At 40.1% G+C, this 22503-nt stretch overlaps 1 protein-coding gene across 4 annotated transcripts in view; it reads left to right on the forward strand.

The window, feature by feature from the left end:
* Positions 1–22503, forward strand: part of MTUS1 (microtubule associated tumor suppressor 1) — a 161317-nt gene that overhangs the window by 71740 nt on the left and 67074 nt on the right. For 2 of the 4 annotated variants that reach the window (XM_011934873.1, XM_011934874.1), the window contains 3 exons: positions 9346–9507; positions 17813–17947; positions 20458–20496. In XM_011934873.1, coding sequence (XP_011790263.1) covers positions 9346–9507; positions 17813–17947; positions 20458–20496 — 336 coding nt within the window. Of the gene's footprint in view, positions 1–9345; positions 9508–10947; positions 11458–17812; positions 17948–20457; positions 20497–22503 lie in introns of those variants that run through there. The other 2 variants (XM_011934876.1, XM_011934875.1) reach the window with 2 other exon arrangements.

Below are 22503 nucleotides of genomic sequence, written 5' to 3' on the forward strand. Positions count from 1 at the left end.
ATTTAATTTATTTTGGTGGATGGTGAGCGCTAATAGCTAATATTTGTATGGTACTTTGTGCCAGATGCTGTTCTAAGCATTTTTTTTTTTTTTTTTTGAAATGGAGTCTCGCTTTGCTGCCCAGGCTGAAGTGCAGTGGCACGATCTCCACTCACTGCAAGCTCCGCCTCCCGGGTCCACGCCATTCTCCTGCCTCAGCCTCCCAAGTAGCTGGTACTACAGGTGCCCGCCACCATGCCCAGCTAATTTTTTGTGTTATTTTAGTAGAGACAGGGTTTCACCGTGTTAGCCAGAATGGTCTCATCTCCTGACCTCCCGTGATCCGCCCGCCTCGGCCTCCCAGAGTGCTGGGATTACAGGTGTGAGCTACCGCGCCCGGCCCCATCCTGAATTTTTATATTTCTGAGATTTATATACCACCTTATTAATGGTGTCAGTATGGTTTTATTCCAGTAAGACTTTTATTTTTTTAATATCGTACTCTAACTAGTTGCACAAGTTCCTTTTTTTTTTTTTAACTTAAAAATTGTGGCAAAACATACATTGCACAGAATGTGCCACTTGAACAATTTTTTTAAATGTACAATTCTGTGGCATTAAGTACATTCACATTTTTGTGCAGCCATCCTCCGTATCCATCTCCAGAACTTTCTTTTCCCTTTGGAATCCTGTGTCCATTTTACTAACCCCCAGTTCTCCGTTTCTTTCAGCACTCATCATTCTATGTTCTGTCTATATGCGTTTGACTATTCTCGTAATCATGAAGGAGAATCATATATTATTTGTAACTGGCTGATTTCAGTTAGCAACGTATCTTCAAGATGCATCCATGTTGTGTCATGTGTCAACTTCCTTTTTTTTTTTTTTTTTGTGTTTTTAGTAGAGACGGGGTTTCACCGTGTTAGCCAGGATGGTCTCTATCTCCTGACCTCGCGATCTACCCGCCTTGGCCTCCCAAAGTGCTCGATTACAGGCGTGAGCCACCGCGCCCAATCAACTTCCTTTTTAAGGCAGGAGAATATTCCATGGGGTAGCTGTACCACCTTCTGTTCATTCATTCATCTGCCTGTGAAAGTTGTGTTGCTTCTATATTTTGGCTATTGTGAATGATGCTGCTGTGAAGATGGTTGTACAGATACCTGCTTGGGTCTTTCATTTTTTTTTTTTTTTTTTTAATACAGAGTCTTGCTCTCTCACCCAGGCCAGAGTACAGTGGCACGATCTCAGCTCACTGTAACCTCCACCTTCCAGCCTCAAGTGATTCTCCTGCCTCAGCCTCCCAAGTTGCTGGAATTATAGGTGCCCACCACCACGCTCAGATAATGTTTTATGTATTTTTAGTAGAGATGGAGTTCTACCATGTTCGCCAGACTGATCTCAAACTCCTGGCCTGGCCTCAGGTGATCCCCTGCCTCGACCCCCACAAAGTGCTGGGATTACAGGTGTGAGCCACCGCGTCCGGCCTGCTTTCACAGCTTTTGGATCTGTACCTAGACATGCAGTTGTTGGATTATATGGTAACTTCAGGTTTAATTTTTGGAGGAACCACCATACCGTTTCCACAGTGGCTACACCATGTTACATCCCTGCTAGCAGTGCACAAGGGTTCCAGTTTCTCCGTTTCCTTGCCAGCACTTGTTAATGTTTTGTTTTTGCTGTTTGTTTTGATGATAGCATCCTATTAGGTACAAAGTGGTATCTCACAGAGATCGTGATTGTGATTCGCATTTCCCCAGTGACTGGTGATGTTGAGCATCTTTGCATGTACCTAGGAGCTATTTGTTACCTTCTTTAGAGAAAAGCCTATCTGAGTCCTTTGTCCACTTTTTAAATTGGGTTGTTTGGTATTTTTGTTGTTGAATTGTAGTCTTAATGTTTTTCTGCTGTAAATTTTTTTTTGGCTATTCTTAATTATTCTAGATGATTTTAACATGTTTTGAAAATTCATTTCCCCCATTTAAAAGCAATCACATACAGGTTCAGATTGGAGTGGTATTCCATAAAATATCCATTCATGGAAGAGTTCACATGTGTACACTTGTTCAGAACTTTTTCTCATTTTTATAATTTTCACAACAGAATAGCACTTTCTGATAAATTTATTCATAGAAACAGTGCATGTATGTGTGTGTCTATGTGTGCAATTCCTTTTTATTACTAAAGTGTAAGGGATTTCTTTTTCTGTTTTTTCCTGGCACATAGGAAATACATGGATTTTGTGTAATACTTAACTTGGTAAGAAGCCCATCAGGTTTATTTAATACTTATACAGTGGTTACCATTGAAGCTAAATTCTTAAACATGTATATTTAGTGTTGAGAGAATTTGGTCCCTTAAGCTTAATTGGAAGTGGACCTGCAAACACGGTTTTGAGTATGTATCATTTGTTTCTCTCATAACTTACTGTAACTTGTTTGTCACTTCTAGGTTTTCCCTGATTTTGTAATAATTCCTAGTTACTGTAGATAATTACTCTACAGGTAACTGTCCCTATGTAGTTGAGTTGTGTTTAAGAAACCCAAGTTATAATGATAGCTAGAAACATTCTCTGAATTAACTGGAAAAAAAATACATATTCTCATGTCTTGTATTTTAACTGTGTCTGTTAATTTGGCATTTTCTGTTTCTGACCTTAGTAGTTAGTGGCCTTGCAACTTGCATGCCTTACTGATATATTTCAAATGGACCTCAATAATCTTTTCTTTTTCTAGTTAAAATTCTCACTTCTCTAACCCTGGCAGGTGCCGGTGTGCTAGCTTCCTATCTTTTTCCCTGATTTCAGTCTTCAATCAGTTCTGCACACTGCTACCACACAATCAAGCTCTGATGTAAATGCTAAGAAAGCCTCAGTCTCCCCCACCCCCGCAACACACATCTTCCCACCATATCCATCCCTAACAATTAAGGTCTAAAATTATGAGTCTGGCATTCAGTGCCATGTCTCACCCAACTGTAAACTACCTACTTCTCCAGCCTCATTTTCTTCTTCTTCCTCATGATACCTGTGTTCCTACTAAGCCGTATAAACTACAGAACAACATATCTTATGATGAGACATGATGTTTTCTCTAGTTTACAGTTTTTACTGAGAACATCTGGTAGTTAATCCTATGGTAGGATGTCAGGTGTTTCTGGCTCTGTATGTGTTTGAACTTTGTGATTACTTGCAGTTGCCTTACTAGGTAAGCACATAAATACTTGGGTAACATACATCTTCATGTGAATCTGTTGTCCAGATTTTTATTAAGATGATCTGTTTTGGCCAGGCGCAGTGGCTCATACCTGTAATCCCAGCATGTTGGGAGGCCAAGGCAGGTGGCTCATTTAAGGTCAGGAGTTTGAGACAAGCCTCGTGAAACCCTGTTTCTACTGAACATAGAAAAACATGAGCCAGGTGTGGTGGGGTGTGCATGTAATCCCAGCTTACTCAGGAGGCTGAGGCAGGAGAATCGCTTGAACCTGGGAGGCGGAGGTTGCAGTGAGCCATAATGGCACCACTGCACTCCAGCCTGGGTGATGGAGTGAGACTCTGTCTCAAAAAAAATAAAAAAAGGTATGTGTCTTTTGATATAGATCATATAGTAGTCAGTGTTTCTTTGTTAACTAATTAAAACTCATCTTCAAAATCCATAAATTGTTACCAAATGTATAAACAAGAAGTCACCTTTTCAATGCTGAATAGTCTTGTGAGAAATATATTAAGCCTGGGCACAGTGGCTCACACCTGTAATCCCAGCAGTTTGGGAGGCCAAGGCAGGAGAATCACTTGAGCCCAGGAGTTTGAGACCAGCCTAGGCAACATAGTGAGACCCCACCTCTACAAAAATTTAAAAATATATGTATGTTACTGCTGAATTCCTTTGCATCTAGGCGATAGTTGAGAGATAAGAAGTTGCTTTGGTAGATGTTTGTGTGGCTCTGGAAATTGCTGTCATGATATTAAAGGTGATCTGTGAGTGGTGTGAGACTCACCTTCTTCCCTAGGCCTTCCTCCAAGAATGGAGAAGGCCAAATTGTTGCTGAGAGATTACACTGCATACCTCTGAAGGCCATGGGAACTCTCTCCTGGAGAGTGAATCGTTTAACATAAGGGTCGAGACAAAGGACACCCTTCAGGAGTTCCTTCTTGGGCTTTAATGTCCAGACCTAGGAAACATCCCATGAGGGTAACATGATGAACTTTCCGGTAGTAAAGTGATTGTTTTTATGATAGCCATACAAAACATCAATTAAAATCCTGATTCTGTTTTTTCTTCTAGTACTGTAAAATAAAAAAAAGATTGAAGAATAAGTAATGATTACAGATGACCAGAAATAAAAATGATTATTAAAATCAACTTAATCGATCCAATTTTATCCTTTCTTGATTTCTTTGTTTTGTCTTAGGTGTCTTATCTGATTAAATTTGACCCCATTGACTTTAATAATATTTAATAGTTTCATTATAAAATACTCTCATTGTAAAATTAAAATTCATGTGGAGTAATGTATTTGTATATAAAGTATGAAGGAAAAGTTATCATTTCTGCACCTTCCCTGTTCTTCCTTGTCTGACTCTGCTGTACCTCTTACTAGTCTCACAAAATTGTGGTATGGCCTTTTGGACTTTTTCAACATATAGGTAAATACAAACCTAAAATATGTAAGTTTTTCTTTTTGCAGAGGATTTGCAAAATGGAACTTTATTTCTATAATTTTATTTTTGCCTTGGAACCCCCTCAGCCGGGTTAGTTCTGAGTTTTTCTCTAGCCAATATGATAATTTCTCAGTGTTCATGTATAATTTGGTCTCCTTCCTTCATTTCCCACATCTCATAGCTATCACTGCTCCCTCCAAGTCCTATTTGTTGGTTTCTTTTCCTCCTTTTCATTTCTTCTCTTCTTTACTTTTTTCTTTTTTGAGATGGAGTCTTGCTCTGTCACCCAGGCTGGAGTGCAGTGGTGTGATTTCGGCTCACTGCAACCTGTGTCTCCTGGGTTCAAACAATTCCCCTGCCTCAGCCTCCTAAGTAGCTGGGACTACCGGTACGTGCTACCACACCCAGCCAGTTTTTTGTATTTTAGTAGAGACGAGGTTTCACCGTGTTGGCCAGGATGGTCTCAATCTCCTGACCTCGCAACCTACCCACCTTGGCCTCCCAAAGTTCTGGGATTAAAGGCGTGAGCCCCTGCGCCCAGCCTCTTCTTTCTTTTCCTTCTTTCTTAGAAGACCTAATGAGATCTACCCTTTAACACATTTTTCAGTGCACAGTGCAGTGTTGTTAAACATAGGCAGTGTGTTGTACAGCACATCTGCAGGACGTATTTGTCTTGCATAACTGGAACTTTATACCCGTTGAACAACTCCCCATTTCCCTTCCCCACCAGCCCCTGGCAAGCACCATTCTACCATCTTGTTTTACAGAATAGGATAATATTAATTTTAACACTATCCTGTTGTTCACTTTATCTTTCCATTGAAATTTTAGTTTTGCTAGGCGTCTTTTACTGATTTTTATTGTTGTTAAATATAGTACACTTACTCAGGTTTTCTGAGGTGAGTGTTTCAGTAAATTGGTTGATTAATGAAAGTTTGCTTCAAATCCAGTAGGCTGTCTGTGTTACTATCTGAGGCAAAGTGGAAGTGTTATACCTTCCAGATTTTTCCTACATAAAAGATGGTTATAATTACAGAATAAAAACAAATCTGTTGTCTATACGTAAGTCTATGCTAAGTGCATGAGCTTAAAATAAACTGCTGAGGTCAATAGTATTCTGGCAAGTGGATCTTAAATCTTTATCTTTCACATCTGGGATAAGTTACACAATACGATATGAGCTGGTAAATGTCATCTTTTCAGGACTGTAATTCAGAGAAGTCCTGTATTGATTTCACTGTTTAAGAATTCAGTGCCTGGGTTACTTGCAGTCTCTTAGTTAACCTAATATTGCTATGTTTGACTTTCAATATTGCTTATGATGTGCATATTTTATTGCTTGGTATGAAATCCAATTAAAACGACTTTAGGTCATCTTTACTGTTAAGTTAAACGTTGGAGCTGTTGGTGAAATAGTTAAATGTCTTTGTTGCATGCGCACTGTTTTCCCCATTCCACTGTAGGAGCTCCTGTCTAGTAAGAGCTCCACTCTGAACTCTGTCTGCCTCCAAGCCTCATACTTCTTTAACTGAGATGCTTGTATTCTGTGGCATGGCCCAGGCAACACTGGGCGGGTGGTTAGACACTTGGATTCTAGGCCTTACTATCACCAGCTGGGTATGTGACCCAGGTATGCCATTTAACCACCTAAGTAGTTTTCTCATCTATAAACTGGGATAGTAATAGTCACACACTGTTAGGATTATTAATCAAAGGAACTAATCTTTTGGTGAAATCGGCGTTTATTTCATTCTCCTCAGTGCTCATTAGTCAAGAGTCATGGTGGAATTGGGAAGACTTTGGTGAAGACTGGCTGTCATTAGGTGTAGGGGGTGGGTCTGGATGGGGGTGCCAGTGAGATAGGGGAGGTCAGGGAAATGATATTTGGGTGCAGGGGTGAGCTTTCCTCTAGTGCAGCTGTGTGAAGGTACTACAGAAGGTGCTATAGTAGTTCCAAGGCGCACACAGAAATGTCTGCAAACCTAAGGTGTGTTTAGAAACAAAGCTACAAGGCATGTATTTATGAAGAATAAGCGGATTTCCAAAATGTCGGAAGCCTTGGCTGCACTGTGGCTGTGGCCCGGTCATTTTGATCTGTTCCTTGCCCACCCTTGTTTATCAGTTGTGATGATGATGACTCATCATTGTTTCTCCTGAAAGGGCAGCAATTTGGTAAATTTATATTCTAAAAATCTGTTTTTCTGTTCCTCCTAAAGCAAGTAAAACTGGTGGCTAAACATAAATTTTTAAAATGGGTATTTGCCATCTCACAGTTGCTAATTATTGTAAAGGGTGTAAAGAAAAAAGTCTCTGATAGACTGAAGAGACACAAAAACTTATGAAAATGGGTTAAGCACTGAATGCTTCAATGCAGGTGATGGGCAAACACATTTTCAAAATATATCATTTACTCTTGGCATTAAAAAAATGAATTTGTTGAGGAAACATTTATTAAGGCTCACCCCATGCTAGACCTTTGCCAGTTCCTGAGGACCCGAATTGAATCAGGTGCTCTTCCTGATCTCAAGAACCTTGGAGATGGTCCAAGAGGAATGTGGGGGCAAATGCTGTGATAGAAGCAAGTACGTGGTGTGAGCAGAAAGCAAGGCGTAGTCCATGGCACACAGAAGAGGGTGTCCTGGCAGGATAAGCTCACAAAGAGGTCCTGATTCTCAACAGTGCTTCAGAAACTCCATGTGCATTTTAATCACCTGGGGATCTTGTGAAACTGCAGGTGGTGATTCAGTAGGCCTAGGGTGGAGCTGCAAATGAGTAGCAAGGGTTTAAAAGAGGAGCTTGAGCTGGCTTTGCATTCACTGGACAGAAATAGGGGAGGGGATAGAAAGGAGGCCATTCAGTAGGAAGGATGTACACAAGCAGAAGAATAGAGTGAAGTGACTGGAGAGAAACCACTAAGGGGTGTGTGTGTATGAAGGGGTGGAGGCATGGCCTAAGGGGGAAGAAGTGGGTAGGGATCAACCCTACATTGCCTTTTAAGCCTGTGAAATTAATGTTAAATAAAAGGATTGAAACTAAGATCACCATCCTATAGATCGGGGTGTCCAATCTTTTGACTTCCGGGCCACACTGGAAGAATTGTCTTGGGCCACACATAAAATACGCTAATGATAGCTGATGAGCTAGCAAAGAAAATAGCAAAAAAATCTCGTAATGTTCTAAGAAAACTGATGAACTTGTATTGGGTCAGCATTCAAAGCTGTCCTGGGCCTCATGCTGTGCATAGTGGAGAATCCCAAATTTTAGATTGGGTCACGACCTTCATTTTCATGTTCAGGAGATTAACACAATGGAGTTGGAAGGGATGGAAGGACAGGATTTTAGGAGTCCAGTACAGTTTAGACAGTGATATAAAGGGTTAAATAAGGATTCAAAAAGAGGAGGAAGAAGAGCTCTTTGAAAAGAAATGATGTGGCTGTTGGAACATTAATAGAATAGCACACGGTGTGCCCTGGTGTCAGAGAGAAAGCTAGGTTGATTGGAGCAGAGCACACGTGGATGTTGAAGAGCAATACAAGAGTGAGGCTGGAGCCGAAATGGGAGCTTCATGCGGTCACTTCACATGCCAGGCCTGAGGAGCTTCAGCATCTTTTTCTTCATTAGGATGAGGTTTTTATGAGCGAAATCGCTGGAACAAAGCAATGGGCATGACTTTCTGGCAGCATTACCTGACTCGCTTATGGGATCCTTAGTGATACGCAACAATGTCATTTTCATCAAAGGTCCTTTTCAACTTCTGTTAGGTGGTACTGGTTGCAATGGGAGACAGTGCTAGAATATATGGGGATCTGGGGAAGAAAAGATGATTTCAATGGTTTGAAGCTGGAAAAAAAATTAAAAATAGGGCTATATGGTTGGGTGGGGTGGATTGCACATGTAATTCCAGCAGTTTGGGAGGCTGAGGCAGGAGGACTGCTTAAGGCCAGAAGTTTGAGACCAGCCTGGGCAACAAAGTGAGATTAAAAATAATAATAATAATAAAACAATGGAGCTATAATCAGCATAAACAGGAGCATGTCAGTCCAAGATGAAAACTTAAAGTACTCAATAAGTACTTTAAAACACGAGTAGCCTTGAGATTCAGAAGGAAGATAGGACTGCAGGTGAGAATAAATAAACTGTGGAGAATAAAGAAGAAAAGGTGAGAGTAAAAAAAGAATCTTAATAGTATAGCACCACCTGGTGTTAGAACATTAGGCATTTTTCAAATGAAGTTTTTTCTTATCAAGTTGCATTTTTCTTTCTGTTTGGGTGATTTTGAAATTTTCCATTTATTTATTTCTTATAGCGTATTGTGCTAATGGAATTTTTTTTTTTTTTAAGTCAACAGTATGGGAGGTCATATCAGTTTGTTTATTCTTTGATTTCACTTTTGCCAAAAATGCTTTCTCACGATTCTTCTGATCTTCTCCTTCAGAGAACGTGTGTGAGTTAATTACTTTAGGAGACAGGGTTACTGTCACACTTCTCATGTTCTAATTACCTCATCATTTCTGCTCTCTTACCTCTAAATGATCAAAAATAAACACGTCTGCGTGAAGCTTTCATCTTTCGTCTGAAGTTACATGATCGTGAATATTCATTTTGTGTATTGACTTTGTTGTTAGTGCTGAAGTTTGAGTTTACAGGCTTAAAAAGTGCCCGCTTTCAGGATGAATAGCAGTGGAAACTTTTTTTTTTTAAACCCCAAGGAAAATCTGCATCCTTGAAAACTGCACAGTCGTCATGGGTGAATCTGTCTAGACCGCTTCCTAAATCCAAAGCATCTTTGAAAAGTTCTGCACTGCGGAGGACAGGAAGCACCCCCTCGATAGCCAGCACCCACAGTGAGCTGAGCACTTACAGCAACAATTGTAAGTCAACTTCGTATCACGCTTTGGGGGATGTGGAAACAGTCATTGCAAGAAAAACGAATGCTCTGCGTATAATTAGAATTTTTGTTTCTAGGGTTTCAGGAAAAATATGCATACTGCTTCCTTGGAGTTGCTCTGAAAGTTTGGCAGAAAAAAAACAAAATTCTTTGAAAAACTCTCTTGAAATAATTGTGTGTTAAAGTATATTTTTGCATGAAGGATTCTAAAGTGCATCATCTGAAGTAATGGTGTTTTGGAGGGTTAAGAGTAGCAACTCAGGGGATTTGGACTGTAACTGGAATCAGGAAAAAGATTACTATAGTTTCATTTACTTTGCAAAAGACTATCTCTTGTGGTATCTTTGGATGCTAGATTTTGTGTAATATGACTAGTATAACTTGAATCCTCATTCTAAAATTTTAAACTCAGGAGAATTTTGTTAACGTTTTCAGTTAACCTGAGTTCTATTTTCTATGTATAAATGAGTGAACTTACTGAGATATCTCTTTCATTCCAAAGATGTATTTGGACTTGGTTCTTATTTTCTCATTTCCTTTTTGATACTCCCCCACGAAATAATTCATAAATTTAATGTTGAAGTGCCCGCTGTGCACAGACACCATGATAGGTGCAGTGAGGGATATAGGATGTAAAAGAAATGGCCCTTATTCTAAAAAAATAGTGGAGGAGAAAAAGAAGGTATTTTCATGGATGATGAGAATACTAATAAAACCAGACACAAGGGTATGGAGAGGAGCAGCAAGTTGATCTCTCCAGTTTGACAGATCAGTTTCTTCTTTTGGGTGAGGAGATGGGGACAAAGTGTCATAATGCTCACAAGGTTCCTCTGGGTGTGGAGCAGTATTTTAGGATGTCCGTATTTGCTTTTGTCTTTTTCTCTCAAGTGACTTCTACTGTTATCCTGTTTTTTATATATGAGGGGATTGAGGCTCAGAGATACTGTCACTGGTGCAAAATCACACAGCAGGTATGTGAGGGAATTGCAAAAGCATTTTTTGTAGAGAAGGCATTGAATTAATGAGCACATTTCCGAAGGGTCACCTAGCAGCAGTAGCTGGACTCATATGAGAGTAAGTAGCTGCATACCCTGGCCCTTCAGAAATACTGGGATATGTGACTTGAAATTAAACAGGATTATTACCAGCTTTTTATTGTTTGAATTTTGAAGTTGTGGCACAAAATCAGGCTTGCATGTAAGAGAGAACTCTGAATTTGAAAAGGTAATTCACACATGTATTATTTTACACTTTCTTTGTCTTGCAAAGCAATTTGAAAAACGAACTGCCAAAACAGAATCACCAGCATGCTCTAGAAAAAGTGTTGTGGCAACAGAATTTGTGGCACTTGAAGCAGACAGAATCTGTAGTGCCACAGCCCCGTGTTTTCTGTCGACATCCATGTTGACTTGGCCACCGTTTCAGTACCATGTCTGATGCTCCTAAGGAGGTTGTAAAATGCTTTTGTCCATTCCTTTTTGTCTTTTAACAAAGGGGTTTACCATACACCCACAGAGCCTGTCTAGTGGCGATGTGTTCCTGTTGGCGGATTAAGCATTCAGATCAATGAGTCTCTTTCTTAGTTTGATTTGCTAGCTGGTTTAATCTGTTTTGTGTAGTGCCTTGGAGCTTACACATTTTTTTTTTTTTCCTCCATTCGAATTCACTAAGAGCAAGCATGAGGGATATGAGAGTGAACATGGCTGCAGCTTTTCCTGCTTAAGCTTGCTTTGATCCTTTTAAATGACTGTACCAGGAGGATTTCGCAGTTGTACAGAAACTGATATTTCTTCAAAAATCTTTATCAATTCTACACTCACCCCACCGCCTGGTTCAGAGAGGCACTATGATGCTACCTTATTGACACTGCTGCTCGTGGGATCGTACAGCCTTTGTATCATTCCTTTGTTAGCCACGTTTACTGGGAAAAAAAGTAGGTCGACAATTTCTGGTTTCTTTTCTTTGTAAGCATGCTTAAATTTTTATTCAATAAATTGATTTAGGATCTGTTGACTGTTATTTTTGTAACTTGTAATTTATGGTAATTGTAGTATTTGGGGGCATTTTGTATGTATATTTAAGATGTGAATGCTTCTGTGTAGGACCAATTTTATTGTCTCTTTTATGGGTTTTGGCACTCTTGATATAATTCAGCAGCATCGTTAATGCTCTGGCACATGAAATTATCCTATTATCAAAGACTTTTTGATGGTTTAGTTTCTTATTAAATAACTATTTTTTGTGTGTATGTAGCGGTAGTTGTGCAAGTGTAGAAAAATACCTTCCTGAAATTAAATTGGAAACGTCACATCTTTGATTGTTTTCCTGAGTTGTAATTGAAAGTATTAAACATGTATACATTTAAAGACTACCTCAAAACATGAAAAAATCATTTTGCGCTGAAAATTTCCTGCTTCTGATAATGGATGGTCACGTTAAGAATTAACTTTCTCTTTTGATCGGTGTTCTGATTTATACTGGCTTAAGTATTTGAATCCCTTTAACGAATAGTGGTTTCTTGCTTTGTCTGCTTATTTCTTTGTGATGTGATATCATTAGTGGCATCATTTAAGAACTTCTGATACAACATAGTGCTGTTGTAAAATTAGCATTGGGTTCTCAGAACTGTGGGATCCTATAGAAATGTTACTAAGTTTTTTAAATGACCGAATCAAAATACGTAAGACAGTAGATTTTTCTTATTTGGGAATTTCAGCAGGTTCTTTGTGTGTGTTCTTTTAAGTGTAGAAAATTTCAAAGTTATGATCTTGATCCTTTTGGATATTAGTGTAAAAACATTTCACAATGGCTTTTATACCAAATGTACTCATTTATAGAAGTTAAAGATTATAAGCTGTTTCGCACTCAGTTACCTAACATCCAGTTTTTAAGATCATTAAAGTAACTGGATGAAAATAAATGATATGTTGTTTGTCATGAACAGCGTTGAAGGTTTGGGGACTGTTGTGCAATTTAGAAGGGGCTCTTGGGAGAGTGTATAATTTTGCCATGTTAGCAGGAAAATAAGTTTCAGAGACATTACTTCCTCTTCCACTTTGGCCACAAAACCATGTTTATATTTGAGAGCCAGATGGTAGGGGAAATGTAAGAGGTGCAGACCAAAGCTATTTGCATTCTCCTGGAAATGCAAGGAACAGAAGGAGACTGAATAAAAGAAATGGAGTGTTTCCCTTCACCTTCACTGCCAGCCCTGGCTGAGAGGGGTGTGACATGTAGAAAAGGGCACTAACCTTGGGCCCACCTTAATTTGTTTGTTTGTTTTATATGGAATTTCGATCTTGTCACCCAGGCTGGAGTGCAGTGGCTTGATCTCAGCTCACTGCAACCTCTGCCTCCCGGGTTCAAGCAGTTCTCCTGCCTGAACCTCTCAATTAGCTGGGATTATAGGCATGCACTACCATGCCCGGCTAATTTTTGTGTTTTTAGTAGAGATGGGGTTTCACCATGTTGGCCAGGATGATCTTGAACTCCTGACCACAAGTGATATGCCTGCATCTGCCTCCCAAAGTGCTGGGATTACAGGCATGTGCCACCCACCGTGCCCGGTCCCACCTTAGTTTTCCTGCTAACTCATGTTAAGTTGAAGGATCTTTCTCTTCTCTTAGCCCCCGGCCTCCATACTCTCCTCTTGATGAATGACAAGGGAGGACTGGGTCATCTTCAAAGTCCTTGCAGCAATAAATGTCTCTGACCCTTTTCACTACAATAAAACAGGGCCTCATTGTTCGGCAGGACGGTGTTTTGAGTTGTTCAAGTGATTAAGCTGATAAAGAATAGGGTGGGGCTTATTTACCCTTAGTTTTTTTTTTTTTCTTCTCTCACAACAGGAATGGCAAGTGAATATTGTCTCACCTGCCAACACTGGTTAGTGGTCAACTCCTGTTAGTGGATAAGAATTCGCCTGTAGGATAGTGTCAGTGGTTTCTCAGGGTGTCTCCAGGTTCAGAGGGAAAGTTTTGTGTTCAACTAGTGATGTCTGTCATAGGTGAGGCTAACATGAGGAACAGGCAGTAGATTCATTAGGCTCTACACACAAAACATGTTAGTACTTGTACGCTTCTGAATGGACTATTTAAGAAGGAAATACTATCCAAACCACTGTTAACTTTGTTCTCATTCTTTCTCTGTTCATGTTTTTCTAGGGTATGTGTGAGACGGTCTTGTTATGATATAGTTGAGTGATTTTGCTTTTGAAATTCAGGAGCTTAGATTTCAGTAGTACTTGGATTTTAAGCCAGGTGGGCAGATGATCTGGCACAGTGGGGAGTGTTAAACTGATTCACATAAAATTCAAGAAATGAACAGAATGTTGGCTCTGTGTGTATATACATAATGTAATAAAAGCGAATTTTCACTAGATGTTAGAATGTAGTATGAATGGTAGTTTGCAGATAAAAGTCTGGAACAATGAGAAGCCGTTTTCTTTTTTTTTTTGAGACGGAATGTCACTCTATCACCCAGGCTAGAGTGTAGTGGTGCAATCTTGGCTCACTGCAACCTCTGCCTCCTGGGTTCAAGCAGTTTTCCCACCTCAGCCTCCTGACTAGCTGGGATTACAGGCGCCTGCCACCATGTCCAGCTAATATTTGTGTCTTCAGCAGAGACAGGGTTTCGCCATATTGGCCAGGCTGGTCTCGAACTCCTGGCCTCAAGTGAGCTACCCACTTTGGCCTCCTAAAGTGCTAGGATTACAGTTGTGAGCCACTGTGCCAAGCCTGAGAAGCCCTTTTCTTTTTCTTTTTTCTTTTTTCTTTTTTTTTGAGACGGAGTCTCGCTCTGTCGCCCAGGCTGGAGTGCAGTGGCAGGATCTCGGCTCACTGCAAGCTCCGCCTCCCGAGTTTACCTCCTGAGTAGCTGGGACTAGAGGCGCCTACCACCACGCCTGGCTAATTTTTTTGTATTTTTAGTAGAGACTGGGTTTCACCCTGTTAACCGGGATAGTCTTGATCTCCTGACCTCGTGAACCACCCACCTCAGCCTCCCAAAGTGCTGGGAGGCCGAGAAGCCCTTTTCTCTTTTTTTTTTTTTTTTTTTTGAGACGGAGTCTCGCTCTGTCGCCCAGGCTGGAGTGCAGTGGCAGGATCTCGGCTCACTGCAAGCTCCGCCTCCCAGGTTCACGCCATTCTCCTGCCTCAGCCTCCCGGGTAGCTGGGACTACAGGCGCCCGCCACCTCGCCCGGCTAGTTTTTTGTATTTTTTTTTTTTTGGTAGAGATGGGGGTTCACCGTCAGGATGGTCTCGATCTCCTGACCTCGTGATCCGCCCGTCTCGGCCTCCCAAAGTGCTGGGATTACAGGCTTGAGCCACCGCGCCCGGCCAGAGAAGCCCTTTTCTCATAGGAAAATTGTTTCTTCTGCTTGGGCTTTTCTGAGAATATCCCTTAATTTTTCCTTTTAGACTCACCAGCTCCTTTATTTCACTTGAACCACACTTTGGCCATGGCGGAAATGAAGATAAGGATTCCAGATAATCTCTTATTCTGGCATAATTGAGACAGTTGGAATGAAAGATGACAAAGGGGCAGTTTTAAACTACATACTAGATCAGGTTGAGAAGTAGGTGGCCACATGGAAAATTTTACGTATTGTCTCTTCAGGCCAGCAGTGTTTAGTGTCCATGGCTCTCTAGAACACTGTCTTAAGGATGATTCTGAGGATGCTTCCAGCCTCAGTGGACTCAATACCACAGTCAGTCAGTAGGGCCCCTGTGAAGGCGAATGTGCTGTCTATTCCCATACCCGATATTCAGACCCTTCTTACTCATAGACAGGTGATTCAGCACAGCTAGGCGGTGGCCAAGTCAGCACCAGAACTTGGATATTTTACATCCTGTTCCATGGCTCGAAACTATTATGCATCTCTTATATTGGAACTGTTGCCACTGAGGACTTTATTGTTTGGATATAACGACTCTGACTGAGGGAAAATTTAGATAGCATCAGGATACCCAGTCAGTTGCCATGTTAGGATCAGAAATAGAGGGCAGGGGAAATATTTGAAGAGCATTATGCCTCATGGTGACATACATCCTTCAAGTTGGGGTTTACTAGAAAGCAGTGCGCCAGCCTAGAGTACAGTGAGTAGAGATTGAAAGAAAGATATTAAGTGTCAGTCATAAAATTATGTTCAGCTCAGTACAGTTTGTGCCTGCCATTAGTAAGGCAGAAAGCATGTACGATCGTTGATCATAGAGTATATGAATATATATCTTGTGTATATAGCTTTCATGTAAGTATGTGTAAAACATAAATGCATGTGTGTTTGTTCCTGAGTCAAATGCAGACATTGTATCCTTGCAGTATGGATTCTGACTTCATGTTGTGTGTTACGAAGTTGAGGATGGATGTGGTGCCAGATGGATCGAGTGTTGTATTGAGTCTGAAAAGTGGCAGTGAGACAGCCGATTTCCAGCACACCACCTCCTATTCTGCGTGTGACAGCCAGGGGACAGGAGTATCGTTCCTCACAAGGAACGTGTCCTTTATTTTAGTGAAAATCTTTTTACTGATCTCTTTGTGAACCATGGGCCTTTGTGTCTAAAGTTTAGAAAGGAAAAGCATGAATTTAGAATCACACAATTTCGTATTAGGTTTGTAAATTGAACTCAGTTGAATTTTTTAAAATATGAGTAAGTGACTTATTTGTTGCTGAATATAATCAAATATAGCTTCAAGAAAAGTAAGACTAAAATCCAGATGGTTATAATTCCATGGTTAAGACTCTCATTTTCTTTGTTGGATTTGATTCACAAAAGCTAAAATGCTCATTGAAACCCAATATCCATTTTATATGAACATCTAAAAAGGGTTCTGTTGAATGTTATAATAGCAGTATCTTTAATACCGTCACTCCCATTAGCTTCCTGTCAACTTTGGAAAAGCCAAATCTCTAGGTTCTCGAGGAGGTGAGAATTGGAAAAAAAAAGAACAGGAAATTGACAGAATTTTCTCAGCAGGAGGGAAAGCTCTGTGTCGATTTGACCTAATATTAGGAATGTTATTTGGGCACAAGAACAATTAACAGATGGCTGATTGTACAGGGACCGAGTGTGGATTAGGGGAAAATAATAGCATGCCTGTACAAAGTTTGAATGTGATGAGTATAAGCACTGTTGTAGCAGTTGGAATAGTTCAGCCAAGTGAAAAATTTCTAGTTGTCCTCACATTTAGAATGTGTTTGTAAACAAGGTAGCTATCTTAACCCTTTGCTAAATGAGTGAAGTGAGAAAAGGGATCAAAGTTGGTAATAAAGAAATTTATAAGTGTTGAATAGTAGAATAGAATTGGGTGCCTAGAATTGGATATTGATGATTATTAAGAAACAGGCTGGGCGTGGTGGCTCACGCCTGTAATCCTGGCACTTGGGGAGGCTGAGGCGGGTGGATCACGAGGTCAGGAGATTGAGACCATCCTGGCTAACACAGTGAAACCCCATCTCTACTAAAAATAGAAAAAATAAGCCGGGTGTGGAGGTGGGCACCTGTAGTCTCAGCTACTCGGGAGGCTGAGGCAGGAGAATGGCGTGAACCCGGGAGGTGGAGCTTGCAGTGAGCCGACATCACGCCACTGCACTCCAGCCTGGACAGCAGAGTGAGACTCCATTTCAAAAAAAAAAAAAAAGAGAGAAACAATAAAAAATCCAGTCTGGGTTGGTGGAGGGGAAATTTTTACACATAATACAGAAGACAGTTTTTGTTATTTAGGTGAGATTCCCTTTTATGCTTTTGCTTTGGAGTAAAACATAAAGTTTGCTTTGGAACAAACTTCCTTTGTTCAGGGCAGAAGTTGACGTTTTAACTCCTTGCTGTAGCAGTGAGGATTTGAACCAGATCTCATTCTTATAGCTACCGAAGAGTCTGTATGTTACTGTTCTTGTGTCATTAACTAGCTGGCTGCATGAATTCTTTCTTGTCCCTTTGGAGATGGGTGCTCTTTCTAGCTGCACCTGGGGCATTCTTGTTACATGGCATGAATGGCTATATTATTTCTTCTCCAACTTTTGTCTGGAATGAAAGCTGAACTAAACAAGATGCATAAACTTGAACTGTGCCCAGCTAACCAGGATGTGTGGTCACTCTGATTACAGCCTTTATTTCGCATCCCTGAGGACACAAGCTACCTGTTATCCACGCTCTATTCCCAGTGTTCAGTAATGACTGCCATGTCGTAGGTGCTTACTGAGCATTTGTTGATTCAAGAACAAAGGAATAAATGTGGAAGTTTGAAACTGTATTTATAGGATAAAGTGTACTTTTCTGTTTTGTTACAGCTGGTAATGCCGCTGTCATCAAATATGAGGAGAAACCTCCAAAACCAGCATTTCAAAATGGTTCCTCAGGATCCTTTTATTTGAAGCCTTTGGTATCCAGGGCTCATGTTCACTTGCTGAAAACTCCTCCAAAAGGTATGGTTCTCTTTGTGGTTAGAAGAGGGAGGGCAAGACGCTTAAAGTCCTTGGCTTGTAGAAAGTTACATTTTGACAGTTAGGTTTATGATATATTTAACAATGATTAAAAATGTGTTGAGAAAGGAGACAATACATTTTCACAATGAGGAAATCATTGTTCTGAGAGTTGGTAGGTTCTATAGTTAAAAATCATTACATGTAAATCAGCAGGCAGAACAATGGTATAAGGTCAAAATAACAAAACTTGTAGAGTTAAATTATTCTAAACTAATGCTGTAGAAGAGTGAGACAGAAAGGGGTAGAAATGCATGATGACTTTTCATCAGGGTAGAGGTTTTGTGTTTATTACTGTGCTTGTGTCTTCATGTCTTTGGTCCCACACATTGTTCTTCCTCTGAATGTTCTTTATCTCTATTCCTTCTCATATCACTCACTCTGTATTTGCTGTGACTATTAAAAGTAATTTTCAGGTTTACAGAATATGTGGTATATACTTAATGTACAATGTTTTCATGCAACTTTGTCTCAGTGGACCCAAAGCACATCAGGAGCCTTCTTTGTGCCACACGCAGTGACTCATGCCTGTAATCCCGGCACTTTGGGAGGCCGAGATGGGTGGACCACTTGAGGAAAGGAGTTCGAGACCAGCCTAGCCAACATGGCAAAACACCATCTCTACTAAAAATACAAAATTAGCTGGGCATGGTGGTGTGTACCTGTAGTCCCAGCTACTCGGGAGGCTGAGGCACGAGAATTGCTTGAACCCAGGAGGCAGAGGTTGCAGTGAGCCAAAATTGCGCCACTGTGCACCTGCCTGGGTGACAGAGCGAGACTCTGTCTCAAAAAAAAAAAAAAAAAAAAGCCTTCTATGTGCTTAGTGAACTGAAGCTTAACCGAAGCCTGAGAGGATAATTGTGAATGAGAAACTTGACCTATAAAATGAGACCCACATTTATGTTAGAGAATTTGGAAAACACAGAAACTAGGAGTCTTCCTTAATTCTGTCGACCACCAATTGCTGTCACATTTCCTTCTGACTTTTTTCCTCGGAATGTATATGTTGTTTTGTTTTTATTCCAGCAAAACTGGGGTAATAATGAATATACTCTTCTGTATCTTGCTTTTTATTAACTTAGTATATCATGAGAGCTTCCTCACTTTAAATGGCTGTGCAACGTTCACTGTTGCCAAATTCTATGGTTGTCCAGTTTAGTTTATACTTTTACTGGGGTGTATTAATACTTAGATGAAACTCTTCAAATATGAACTGTGGTTCATTGTTTCAGATTCTGGTTACTTCTGAATGTCCCAGAAGGAGGACTTACTGGGTTAACCTGCCTGAAACTCTTTGGATTGTTAACATCTATTAGTAACTTTCTAAAAGGTGTTGCTCTGTCACAGTATCCTCATTAACATGTGTCTCTGTGTGCGTTTAAAGGATCATATGTTAACTTGAGGCTGGTAAATGTACGTCGATACCTTTTCTTTGTACTGAATTGAAGAGAAAATAGGCATGAATTTTAGGAGTGGGTTGAATTCTTCAGTGTGCAGCAGGTTGTCGTTTGTCTAGGGATTTAATCAAATTTCAGAGGCACCAAATGACCTCTTGCCGGGTTGACATCAGGATGGAAAACTGTGGTTTTTTATTGATGATGATAAAGCCCTATGATCCACACAGCAGTAACGAAGTTAATGCCCTGGAACTTTGATACTAAAATGACTTTCAGAGAATGAGATTTCATAGACAGCTTTGTAGAACAGGAGACTCAGAATTCTAAAATGCCTCACTATGGAATTGATAGGTTCTTGTGTTGCAAAGGTTTTACTTGAGTGGGAATCAGTGCTTTCCATTGAAAACAGCCACATATTTTAAGAGATTATAATCTCTGTAAAATTTCAAATAGAACATGGTAGCTGTTGTAACTAATCTGCAGATGATGATGTGCTAGAAACAACTATTTCATGTTAAGTAGAAGTGTGCATAGATTTTAGTGACTTACAGCTCTATACCTATTACCACTCCTGATTTTATATTGTATCAGTTTGGAGGAAAACTGATACAGTAATATTTCTATTTTTCTTCATACATGGCTGAATAGAAACGGGTAGTTTCGGAAAGCACACAGGAGTGACTGTCCTTCATGAAGTCTGGCCCCTGCTCTCCTGGCAGCAGAATAGCATATGTGCACAGTCAGTGTGTTAATTCAGTACTGTTAAAACTTGAACTTCAGCTGTTCTTGACTGAAGAAACACTGGCTTTTCATATTAAAACTGATGCTATTTAATTTGTGGTGATGATTTCATATCATTCTGAAACCTTTGGATGTTATGTGGAATATCATATTTAAAATACGCTTGACAAAAGTTGGTTGAATCTCACTAATATTTCCCACCTGGAACCTGGAATTTAGAGATGATTGTTTTTGAAAATAATTTTTATCAACATGGTTTTTGTGTGATATGTGAAATAAAACATGTATATTTTACATGTTTCTTTTATATCTTAGGTCCTTCGAGAAAAAATTTATTCACAGCTCTTAATGCAGGTGAGTGACCACTTTATGGATGGGGATAAAAAGAATCTTTTCGTAAAGTTATGTTACTACAACTATTTACAGTGATTTTTTACTGGGGTGCTTATAAATAGAATTTCCAATTTGAGGTATAAACATAACTTTTTATGACGGGTCACATAGCATTAAAATATGGTAAGCATGATTGGCATTCTGAATCGTAAAAGGACATTTTATTGCTAACAGATAATTATAGTCTGTTAAAAACTGATTTTGTTAATGTGGTCTAAATGAGATGGAAAATGTTCTTCTCCCAAGATAAATGCTAGTTTGAAATTGGATATTCCTTAATTGCTAAGTGGTCTCAAGATTTGGTTTTAGCACCTTTTCCCAGTTCAGCAGCCTATATTTTTATGTTCTTTTTTACACTTTCACTGGACTTACATTCCCAAGACAGCCTGCAGCCTCCACTATTTGAACCACAGCTGAGAATCTAAAACTTTGTGTCTCTCAAGAAGCTATAAAAGGTTTCACAAAATGTCTTCACTGCGATTCCTATACTTTGGATGGATAGATGGATGGATGGGATGGATGGATGGACAGATGGACAGACAGACAGACAGACTGCGTGCGGTGACTCACACCTGTAATCCCAGCACTTTGGGAGACCAAGGCGGGTGAATCACTTGAGGTCAGGAGTTCGAGACTAGCCTGGCCAATGTGGTGAAACCCCATCTCTACTAAAAATACAAAAAAATTAGCCGAATGTGGTGGTACGCTCCTGGAGTCCCAGCTACTCAGGAGGCTGAGCTTGCAGTGAGCCGAGATCGCGCCACTGCACTCCAGCCTGGGCGACAGAGCTAGACTCCATCTCCAAAAAAAAAAAAAAAAAAAAAAAAGACCCTGTCTCAAAAAAAAATAGATGGATTGATCTCTCTAGATAGATAGATAAGGTCTCCCATACACTGCCTACGTTGTCTTATTTTGTATACAGTGATAAAACAGTTATGTGGCTTCTGAATCCCTGGCAGATTAGAAAATCAAATCAGAAGAAACGAAGGTACAAGCATCACTCATTTTCTCGAGCTTTGCAAATACTGTATTTTTCACGAGTCTACCAGCATCATTTTTCCCAACAGTAGTTGCTCACTTCATGTCTGTATGTCACATTTTGGTAATTCTCACACTATTTCTAGCTTTTTCGTTATTTTTATATCTGTTATGGTGATCTGTGATCGGTGATCTTTGATATGCATTTCGAGTGCTCCACTAACTGGTCCCTCTTCCATCCCTCTCCCTTTCCTTGATCCTCCTTTTTCCCTGAGACACAATAATATTGAAAATAACCAATTAATAACCCTATAATGACCTGTAAATATTCAAGTGAAAGAAAAGTCGCATGTCTCTCACTTTAAATCAAAAGATAGAAATGATTAAGTTTAATGAGGAGGGCACATTGAAAGCCAAGATAGGCCAGAAGCCAGGTCTTTTGTGCCAAGCAGTTAGCCAAGTTGTAAATGAAAAGTTCTTGAAGAAAATTAATAGGGCTTCTCTAGTGAACACACAAATAAGAAAGCAAAACAGACTCCCGGCATAGAGAAAGTTTGAGAGATCTGACCAGAAGATTAAGCCAGCTGCAACTTTCGCTTTAGTCAAAGCCTAATCCAGGATGAGACCCTAACTCTCCTCAATTGAAGGCTGAGAGAGGTGAGGAAGCTGCAGAAAAAAAGTTGGAAGCTACCAGAGGTTGGTTCATGAGGTTTAAAGTAACTCTTCATAACATGAAAGTACAAGGTGAAGTAGCAAGTTATCCAGAAGGTCTAGCTGGGATCATTGATAAAGGTGGCTACACAAAACAACAGACTTTCAGTGTGGGTGAAACAGCTTCATATTGAAAGAAGATGCTGTTTAAGATTTGCACAGGTAGACAGGAGAAGTCAGTGCCTGACTTCAGAGGACAAGCTGTCTCATTAGAAGCTAATGCATCTGGTAATGTTAAGTTGAAGCCAATGCTGACTTACCATTCTGAAAATTCTAGGG

The sequence above is a fragment of the Colobus angolensis genome, unplaced genomic scaffold (assembly GCF_000951035.1).
Source record: "Colobus angolensis palliatus isolate OR3802 unplaced genomic scaffold, Cang.pa_1.0 Scaffold14, whole genome shotgun sequence".
NCBI lineage: Eukaryota > Metazoa > Chordata > Mammalia > Primates > Cercopithecidae > Colobus > Colobus angolensis.